The 10,810-nt window shown below is 54.4% G+C and overlaps 1 protein-coding gene across 3 annotated transcripts in view; it reads right to left on the reverse strand.

Annotated features, from left to right (window-relative positions):
* The window catches only part of TOGARAM1 (TOG array regulator of axonemal microtubules 1), a 30,368-nt gene extending 19,885 nt beyond the window's left edge, over positions 1–10,483 (reverse strand). For all 3 annotated transcript variants that reach the window (XM_058026947.1, XM_058026946.1, XM_058026945.1), the window contains exons 1-5: positions 9,077–10,483; positions 4,308–4,449; positions 3,212–3,340; positions 2,368–2,664; positions 556–1,133 (exon numbers count right to left, since the gene is read on the reverse strand). In XM_058026947.1, the coding sequence (XP_057882930.1) occupies positions 556–1,133; positions 2,368–2,664; positions 3,212–3,340; positions 4,308–4,449; positions 9,077–10,483 (2,553 nt within the window). The remainder of the gene's footprint in view (positions 1–555; positions 1,134–2,367; positions 2,665–3,211; positions 3,341–4,307; positions 4,450–9,076) is intronic.
* Between the last annotated feature and the right edge of the window lie 327 nt (positions 10,484–10,810).

Genomic DNA, 10,810 nt, shown 5'->3' on the forward strand with positions numbered 1-10,810 from the left:
CCAATTCTAACACCTCAACTGAACCCTGGCACCCAGTGCCACGTCCAAGCTGCTTTTAAATACATCCAGAGATGGTTTAGAACCACCTCCCTGGGCAGCCATTCCAGAACTTTATCACTTTTTCCATAAGGAACTTCTTGCTAAAATCCAACCGATATTTCCCTTGGTGAAGCTGAAGGCTGTGCCCTCTGGTTCTGGCAGTGCTGCCTGTTTTATTTCCCAAAAACAATTATCCTGTGAGCAAACAGCCTGTAATTATTGGAGTTTAATGCTGCAGCACTCTCCCCTCTGTTTGCTGACTATTTTTCACGTTAGAAATTCCCCCTCTGTTTAACACCTCGGGTTCCTTTCAGTGGGAAGCAGAGGATGGAAGGTACAGACAGAAAAGGAAGGTACAGATAGAAAAGCCAGCAAGTCACAGAACCCCAGAGTGGTTTGGGATGGAAGGAACCTTCAAGCTCACCTTGTCCCACAGGTGGGGACGCCCTCCACCACCCCAGGCCGCTCCAGGGATGTGGAGCACAGCTAAAAACCCATTTATCCCGTTTCACCCACCTCCTCCTGGTCCACCTGCTCGGGCTGCAGGTGCAGCTCTGCCAGCCCTGCTGCCAGCTCCGTGCCCTCCCTGCTGCCAGGGCGCTCCCTGGGGCTGGGCAGCCGCGGGATGGGGGGCACGGGCCGGGCACCCCTCAGCGCCTGCCCTCTGCCCAGGGTGCTCCTCAGCTGCAGGGGGGGCTTCTCCAGCTGCAGGGGGGGCTTCTCCAGCTGCAGGGGGGGCTTCTCCAGCTGCAGGGAAGGCTTCTCCAGCTGCAGGGAAGGCTTCTCCAGCTGCAGGGAATGCTTCTCCAGCTGCAGGGGGGGCTTCTCCAGCTGCAGGGGGGGCTTCTCCAGCTGCAGGGAAGGCTTCTCCAGCTGCAGGGGGGGCTTCTCCAGCTGCAGGGAAGGCTTCTCCAGCTGCAGGGAAGGCTTCTCCAGCTGCAGGGGGGGCTTCTCCAGCTGCAGGGGGGGCTTCTCCAGCTGCAGGGAATGCTTCTCCAGCTGCAGGGAATGCTTCTCCAGCTGCAGGGAATGCTTCTCCAGCTGCAGGGAAGGCTTCTCCAGCTGCAGGGAAGGCTTCTCCAGCTGGCTGTCCCCTGGAATACAGAGCAACTGTCAGGGATGGCGCCGGGACAAACCTCACCTCTCACTGCTGTGTCTATAAAACTCCTCCTGCCATGGAATGAGTGTTAAATACACACTTGTGCAGGCTCAGGTATCAGTTTATTCCACTTTTAGTGTCTCCTTCCTTCAGGAAAATAGAAATGAGTGTTCCATGCATGTGCACACCAAGGGACACACAAGGATCACCAAAGTCCATGCACGTGCCCTTAGTCCCTTTAACATAATTCACATAGAAAAATCAGACTATTAAGCAAGGCAATCCTATATAAAACACATAGCAGTATTTCCCTTTAAAAAGTAAATAACTTTCTTCATTAAGAGAAAAACACTCATCCCCAAACTTCCATGGAAGGTGCTGTAACAACAAAAGGTTCTTTTTCCAAAGAACCAGAAAAAAATCAAAATGCATATGGAAAACTGCATATGGTAAGTGAAAAAATGCATATGGTAAGTGATAAATACAATAACAAACAATAAATACAATAGTAAAGCAAGTGATAAATACATCTACAAGGCAGAGTCCCATTCCAGGGGCAGGAAATCCCCAAAGCATTCAGTTGGAAGTTTTCTACATATGCACAAAAATATGGGTCTCAGTGAAGATGAAGTTTCAAACAGATTTCTTTAATCAGTGCAAAATTTTGTGTGGGAATTGTTTGTTTCAGAAACCTCCTGAGTGATTAGGAAGCAGTTTAAGCTAAACAGAGAATAAAGGCATTTTACCCAGGGGGTTGGAACTGGATGAGTTTTAAGGTCTCTTCCAACCCATACCATTCTGGGATTCCATGACTCAAATGAGGAGACAAAAAGGCAAAAAGCAGTGAGTAACCCTTTTGTTGCACATGGATTAATCAGGGTTTGAACAGTCCCAGGTATTTCTGTGCTGACTTTCCCTAAAGTGCTCCATTTTGGGTTTATTTGAGATGGAAGACAGACCCTGCCCTGAGACACTACAAAAAGCAGAGCTGTAGATATTTGGCTTTATGACAAATCCAAAGGCTCCACTTCTGAAGAGAAGCCTGCAGGGATGTGAGCAGTGAAGCCATCAGTAAATAAGTAAATAAATCAATAAATCCCTCCCATTCCTAACTGCCCCTGAGGCACTGCCCAATTCCCTCTCACTGCCACTGTGCATTTCCTGACCACTGAAAATCCCTCAAAATACAAGCCCCAAACCCCTTTTTATCACATTGAGACCATTCCCACCTGTGCTGTCTCCTGGCTTTTGGCTGAGCAGCTGCTTCTGGCCACCAGGCTTGGGCAGCCCCTGGAAGCTTTTGAGAGGCCAGGAGCTGGAGAGGCTCCTGGGGTCCTCCTGGCACCTCCCTGCCAGGGCAGCAGGAGCAGAGAGGTGCTTGGGGCTGTTCCTGGGTGATGCCAGGGGGAAGGAGGGCAGGATGAAGGTGCCCTGGCTGGCACTGGGACCCTGGAAGGACACGGTGGGCTCTGCCTGAGTGCAAAAACTTCTCTGGGTCTTGCTGGCAAAACTGAGGCTGGAACAAACTGAACAAAGGAAAAGAGAACAGTGCTTGTGGTAACTGGGTCTTGTAGTAAGAATTTATCATGAAATAATACACCATAAGAATGATTTCCAGTGAAATAATGCACCATAAAATGATTTCCAATGAAATCATCTATCATAAGAACAATTTCCAATTAAATAATGCACCACTAGGCAGCCAGAGCCTGAAGGTTTTGCCCAAACAAGCAGACAAACCAACCAATTTCATTCTGCAAATTGCATTCCCCTCCAAAGGTGAGTTTAAGCCTTAAAATGATTTCTCAGGCAGGTTTTGTAGAACTGTATTTAAAAACCAGAGTGATGCAAGCAGACCAAACACTGCTGTGACCCTCCCTTTTCTCTAACACCCTGACACAGTCAGAGATCAAAGGGGGGCTGTGAATTAACAAGCACTCATTAACTCACACGGGAAGGAGGAGCCATTGGGACAGGGCCTGAACAAGCTTCCAGCAGCATTTCCCATCTCTTGGGGAAGCACAGGGACAAAGGGACAACTCCAAAATGACACGCCTGGCAGAAGCCACCTACCTTTGTCCTGCTGACAGTTATTGAGTGCCAGAAACTGCAAACCAGAGCCCACACTGCCACTCCTCCCACGGGAGAATCCAAGTGTCCCACACTTCCCTGAAACCTGGGGCTGATGAGAGCCCAGAGCACCTTCCAAGAGAGAACACAAAACCCAAATCAGTGTTCACACATGCTGTCCAACAGAGAATATCCCACAATATCTCACAGGGAATGCAGACTCTGTGTAGCTCTGAGTGGGAAACTCATACTCCAAGCACTTCATTCCAGAGTCTCTAAGCAACCTCCAAAGGCAGCTCAGAGGGAAAAGGGAAAAGGGAAAAGGACTGGCTGCTCTTCCAGGGCTCTGCTCCAGCTGGGAGCTGCAGGGGGGCAAAGGAACCCCTGAACAATCCCCTCTTTGAGAGTGTGACAATGAAGGGCAGCAAACACCTCAAAACCCAAGGCAGCAAACTTGGCAAGGGCAGCACTCCCCAGGGGGGACGAGGACAGGGCCCAGGGCCATGGGGACACAATCCCTCAGGTCTGGTCTTGCCCAGGCTTTCCAGATCCTTCTGGCCACTGAAATGTGCAAGGCAACAAGAGGCCAGGCCCTTGGAGTCACTCAGAGAGAAGCAAGTCCTGGCTGCACAGGCCCCATGTCCTCTGTGATCTCAGTGATGCTCTCTAGGTCATGGAGCAATCTCTAGGAATCAGAGGTCTCCTTGTGAATGACAAAAACTGGGCAATTCTAGGGACTCTTTGTAGGTTTAATGTGGCCTTCTTGTACTTGTTCACTTACTAATTTTTGTAGTTGTTCACTTACTAATTTTTGTAATTGTTCACTTTCTAATTTTTGTAATTGTTCACTTACAATTTTTTTGAGAGCATTCAAATTTTTCTGTTCAAGAGGCCATTGACTGTCTAATTGGGTTTTCTAAGATAACTTCAGAGTGGCAGGAGTTGTAGTTTCCACCAAAAATCCACCTCTACCTTCCCTCCCCACTGGGACAACACATCTCTCCCCATACTGTGATGGGTTTTTTCTCTACCAATTCATTTCCCACATGCAATCTGTCCTGCCCTGGCAGCTGCAGCCCATCCCTGTGCCCCCACTCACCAGCAGCAAGGGCAGGGTGCTCAGGGGCCAGCTCCACAGTCCTGGAGGTTCTGCTCCTGCTGAAGAGCAGCTCAGCACTGCCTGGGATCCCCTGGGAGGGCTGGGCCTTCGGGGGCTGCAGGGGATCATTGGCTGCAGCCAACTGCAGGGAAAGCAAAATAAACTGTGTGGGAAGCGAAAGCACAGCCCTGCTCTGGGCAAACAGCACAGCTACAAACACTCCCACACAAGCTTCACTTTCCCACCTACCCAATATCTGAATATTTCAAGCATTAGAAAGAGTTTTAGCTGGTTTGCAGGTCTTACTAAAATACAGGTTAAAACTACTCACACTGAAAGGGGAATAAAAACCCAACTGGTAGAGAACGGAACTATTTTAAAAATTAAACACTGACCATCTGAACTATGTGCTTTAGATGGGAAGTGTTTAAATAGACAAGAGAACCCCAAAATCCCAGAACTGAACGTGGATCCCATCCCATCCCATGGATCCCATCCCACACACTCCAGATTCTTGCCAAACATACACTCCAGTCTAAAACTTACTGAGGATGGGCTATAGGTAGGGGGAAAATCTCAATAATACCAATATTTAACAAAGAAAAAGTCATGCTTTAAATAAATTTTTGATTTAATCAGTAAAATCAGTGATTTAGGTCATTCCCAGGCTGCTCTTCCTTCTGAGAGATACAGGAGGACAAGAAGCAGGAAAATGCTGAAGTGGTTTATTCCAGGTTATTTGGGATAAAAGATGTGAGACCTTGGCATTCCCACTCCTGCAATCACCAAACACTATTCCATCCACAGATCCTTCAGCCCATAATGAAATATTCCTTGTGCAAACCACCTCAGCCTGGTTTCAGCTGGGAGAGGGGGAATTTCCTGCTCAGGAGCTGGTACAGGACAAACTTCCATCCCATTCTCCCATACAGATAGAGCAACATATGCAGGAGGAGTAAATTCCAACACTGCCATGATTGCACAGCTTTGCTCAGCTGTTCCCAGCCCAGCTCCAGGAGGGAAAACTCTGCTTCTTTGTACCCAAATTATAATTACAGCATTGCAAATTCACTGAACAGCCTTGGAGGCGGGAAATACAGCAATCCCAAAGCTGACAGATGTTTCCCTGGGATAACAGATCCTAGAAAAGGGATTCCTCTAAAGGGTTCAGATTCCTTTAAATTCCACACATGCTGGAAAACACCTGAATCCATCCACCACAGGAATTGGTAACTTGGTTATCAAAGCACAGCCCTTGAGAGTGACCCATGACGGAATCCTGGAATGGTTTGGGTGGAAAGGGACCTTAAATCCCATCCCATCCCATGGATCCCATCCCATTCCATCCCATAGATCTGATCCCATCACATCCCATCCAATAGATCCCATCCCATAGATCTCATCCCATCCCATGGATCCCATGGACCCCATCCCATCCCATCCCATCCCATGGATCCCATCCCATCCCATGGATTCTATCCCATGGATCCCATCCCATCCCATGGATCCCATCCCATAGATCTCATCCCATCACATCCCATCCCATTCCATCCCATAGATCTGATCCCATCACATCCCATCCAATAGATCCCATCCCATCCCATGGATCCCATCCCATCCCATGGATCCCATGGACACCATCCCATCCCATGCCATGGATTCTATCCCATGGATCCCATTCCATCCCATCCCATGGATCCCATCACATCCCATCCAATAGATCCCATCCCATCCCATGGATCCCATCCCATCCCATGGATTCCATCCCATCCATCCCAGGGACCCCATCCCATCCCATGCCATGGATTCTATCCCATGGATCCCATCCCATGCCATGGATCCCATCCCATCCCATGCCATGGATCCCATCCCATGGGTCCCATCCCATCCCATGGATCCCATCCCATGGGTCCCATCCCACACCTTCCACTGCCCCAGGCTGCTCCAAGCCCAGTGTCCAAGCTGGGATCACAGCAAACATCCCCTCCCTGTGGAGCTGTGCCACTGGGGACACCAAAGGTGCCCCTAATCCAACACCAGCAGCATCACAATGTTCTCCCACAAAGAGACCAACACCACACAAACACAGAACAACACCACCCCAAAATCCTCCCACAGCTCCAGAAACAGCAGGGCTCAGATCCCAGAGGGACACCCAAGGAAGGGACACCTGCATCCCACACATTGCTCACCCTCTGTGTCCCTCTGACCCTTAGAAATGTTTTTCCATAAATAGGATTTCCCAGGTCATTTGATCACCCCACAAAGCCCAGCTATCAATTTCTCCAGTTATCAGATCAATATGGAAATGAGAAAATTTCCACACAGAGTGAGGGGGATCCCACAGTTCACATGAACTTTGTGGAAGGCCTTACATGTCCAGTGAAATGTTCAAATGCTCCTGTTTCCCCCAAAAGGACCCTCTGGGCACCCACAGTACCTTCAGCAGCAGGGAAGGGCCTGCAGGGTCTGTGTGTGCCAGGGGAAACTCTCACCTGCAATATTCCTTACTCCCACCTGTCCCTGAGCAGCTCCAGGGATGGGGAGCCCACAGCTCTGCAGAGGCTGCCACACAAACCCAGGAGTCCACGTGCCTTATCTGCCTTTTATTTTCAGTACACATTAACTTACACATGTTTTACTCACACCTTATCTGATAAGGAAAGTCTAGACACAGCCTTGGACAACCACCTGTAACATGACCCTAAAAACACTGGCAGGGAAACAGCTTTAAACATTAAGCTACTTCTATGCATCCCTTCAGCCACAGAATGACTCCAAAAGTTAATTTTTAAGCAAATTCATTTCAAAGGAATGTCTGAATTAATAATTAATATTTGACATGTCCAGAAAGCAGCTGACTGCCTGAGATTTATGCATGATAAATGCATTTTCCTTACTGAGGGAGCTAAGGGCAGATGCAGGGCAGACTCCCCACACAGATGCAGATTCCTGGATGGCCCAGGGACAGGAGCTGGACACACAGCTCCTGGAATGTCCTCGGCCCAGGGAACACAGCCGGGTTTGCATTCCCACACTGAAAACACAGTCACAATGAGGGTGGGCAGGCCCTGGCACAGCTGTGGCTGCCCCTGGATCCCTGGCAGTGCCCAAGGCCAGGCTGGACACTGGGGCACCCTGGGACAGTGGGAGGTGTCCCTGCCATGGCAGGGGTGGCACTGGGTGAGCTTTAAGGTCCTTTTAACCAAACCATTCAAGGAATTGGTGATTTTCCCCACCTCCAAAGGCACTTTACACACCAAGCCCACAAGCTCCTGGCTTTCTCTCCCTCTGCAGGGCTGGAAACTCCTCCCACGTTAGAGATAAACACAACCACATGTACAGAGGGCTCATTCCTCTCAGAAAAGGACCATTCCCAGAGCCCCTCCCTGACTGCCTTGCACAGGGGCTGTCCAGGCAGGGAATGTTTCTCCTTTCCAAGCCCCAGCCAGGTGTTGGTGCCTGTATTAACTTGCTTTTTGCTCACAGCTGCAGAAAACCAGCAGGGCCTGGCCCAACCTCCCAGGAGAACACTGGCACCGTTTTTGTTGCCTTTTTTACAAGCTGTATTAGTTAATACTGAAAAACTGTCCAGAAAGGAAACCCTTCTTGCTGCAGAGGTGTTTCCTACACATCTTGCTGTCCCAACCCTGCTTGCAGCTATCCCAAGGGAACTGATTCAGCAGCTCAGGAGGGCACAGATGCCTTTAGGAGCCTCAGGAGAGGTAACACAGGCACCAAGGGAAGAGAGGAGCATTCAAGTCTAGGCATGAACCTCAAGGTCTGACAGCACGGAAACACGACCTGGGTTTATTTGGTTAAGGGCCTGCCCCACAGCCAGGCTGCAGAGGAGCACCCACTGTCCATGACCTCATCCAGCCCAGCAACAAGTTACCAAGCAACTGGGAATGAAAATCTGAGTGCGTAAATGTGGCACTGAGCAATCTGCTCTGCACAGCCCCTCATTGCCTCGGGAGCTCGGTTTGCTTCAGCTCCCCCACAGGACATTGAGTTCTGATCAATCAAACGTGTCCACTTAAAAAAAACCCCAAAACACAACGGAAAAAACACCACACAGAGACACACCCCCACGTGTGAGACCCAAAACACAGAACCACTGGCAAAGGAGAAAGAACCTGGACAATTTTCCAGAGGTTCCTCCCCTTTCCAGCTGCCGACGTGGTCAGGAGGTGATTACACCAAACCCAGCCAGAATCCTTATTCCAGCCTGACCTACATTTTTCCTGCTTGGATCAGCCCAAGGAGCAAGAGCCACACAGGCACCTGGCAACCACCGGGTTTATCCCAAAGAGCCCTGGCTCAGCCTCATCCTGCAGCTCTGCCTTCTGAGCCTGGGCTGAAGGAGTTGCTCTGTTTTCCCCCAAACGGGAAACCCTCTGCAGTCAGTCCCACGCCTTCAAACACAAACAAACAAATAAAGGCTGTTTTCCCCAGTTTTGTGCTCATTCCCAGCAGTTCACCTGTCATTGTTGACATGTCAGTCATGTCATTACTGTCAGACATAAGGAGTGTCTCATGTCTCAAAAAAAGATTAATGTATTTCTTTGTAAGTAGTCTGGTAAATTGCTTGGTTGAATCTGACATAATTCCCAAATTTCCAAATTTACCTTCCCAGAGCGATCTGAGTGTAGAGATCCATGAAACAGCAGCCATTCCTCCCAAACACCTCTCACTTAACAAGCCCCTGACAACTCTTCATCCTCCCTTTGGAAACGCTTTAAGTATAAAGGCCCCGGGGAGTTCCATACCTGCTCCACGCCCTTCGCGACGGGCATCCTCACCCCCGAGCCGCCTTCCCCGTCCGCAGCCGGCTCGCTCTCCCAGGGCAGCTTGTTTTTGCCTCTGCCGGCGCTCAGGACCCTCCTGGGGCTCGTTCCCCGCCGGGCACAGGCGGGGCCGTGCAGGGCACCGCGGCAGGCGGGGTGCCCGCAGTGCCCGTGCGCGCTGCGGCTGCGGCTGCCCATCAGCAGCCACTCGGTGTCGGGGCCGGGCGGCGGGCAGGGCCCGCGGCAGCGGCCGGAGCAGGGCAGGGGCACTCCGTACTCCACGAGTCCCTGCTGGCCCAGCCGGGGCAGCGCGTTCCGGGCCAGCCGGGCCCGCACGGCCAGCGCCGCCCCCGCGCCGCCGGCCCGCAGCTCCACGGCGTCCAGGGCGCGGAGCAGCGCGCCCGCGTCGCCGGGGCCCATGGCCGAGGCCAGCGCGGCCATCGCCTCCATGGCGGCGTGCCGGACCCTGCGCTTGGCGTCCAGCAGCGCCGGCGCCAGCGCGGCCGCCAGCTGGGGCAGGTCCAGCTCGGCGGCGGGGAAGGCGAGCAGCGCGGCGATGCACGTGTGGAGCAGCTCCTCGCGGAGCCGGGCGCTGCGGTGCCGCAGCAGCCGCTCCTGCAGCAGCAGCCGCAGCACGGGCCGCGGCCCGGCCGCCGCCATCAGGCGCAGCAGCAGCCGGGCGCTGTCCCGCCGCATGGCCGGCTGCGCGTCCCCCAGCGCCCGGGCGGCCGCGCACACCAGCGGGGCCAGCACGGCGGGGACGCGGCGGCCGAGGCGCAGCGCCAGCAGCCGGGTCACCTCCAGCGCGCCCCGCGCCACCGCGAAGTTGGGGTCGTGCAGCAGCGCGTCCAGCAGCGCGATCAGCCCCAGCAGCGCGGCGGCGGGAGCGGCGCCCAGCGCGGCCGGGCTGCAGCCCTCCACCGCCCGCCGCAGCTGCTCCACGGCCTGCGCGCGGCCCCGGTAGTCCCGCCGGTCCAGCAGCCGCGCGCGGAGCTCCGGCGGCACCAGCGGCAGCTCCGGCCCCAGCGGGGCGGCCGCGTCCTCGGTGCCCGGCCCGTCCTCAGCGGGGCTGGGGGGCTCCGTGCCCGAACCGTTGTGAGCATAGCCGGGGGGCTCCGTGCCCGGCCCGTCCTCAGCGGGACCGGGGGGCTCCGTGTCCGAACCGTCCTGAATGGGGCCGGGGGCATCCGTGCCCGGACCGTTCAAAGCGGGGCCAGGGGGATCCGCGTCCGAACCGTTGTGAGCGGGGCCGGAGAGCTCCGTGCCTGGACCGTTGTGAGCGGGGCCGGGGGGCTCCGTGCCGTCCTCACGGTGCTGCGCGGAGCCGCCGCGCTCCCAGGCCCGGCCGCGGCCCCGCGGAGCGGCGGCTCCTGGCGGCGGCTCCGCCATGGCCCGAGGCCGCGGCCATGGGCGGCCCTCAGGCCCCGCCCGGCAACGCCGCCGTCGCCAGGGGGCGCCGCGTGCCGCGCCGGCGCGGGGCCGACCACGCCGCGGCGAGCGGGGGGGCACACGCGTACCTCCGCTACTTCTCCTGGGCCGCTGCGGGCGGGACGGGGCGCGGGCGCGGTGGCGGAGAAGCCGAGAGCAGCGTCGCTCGAGCGGCGGGGATGGGGTGAAGCAAAACCGGCGGGGAAGCGAAAGCGCGGCGTGCCCCCCGCGCGGTGCGCACTGTGGTAGCGCCCGGGGGCCGGCGGGTGTGGGTGTGTGCGGCGGCGC

Source organism: Melospiza georgiana, chromosome 6, assembly GCF_028018845.1.
Source record: "Melospiza georgiana isolate bMelGeo1 chromosome 6, bMelGeo1.pri, whole genome shotgun sequence".
In the NCBI taxonomy this organism is placed as follows: Eukaryota; Metazoa; Chordata; class Aves; order Passeriformes; family Passerellidae; genus Melospiza; species Melospiza georgiana.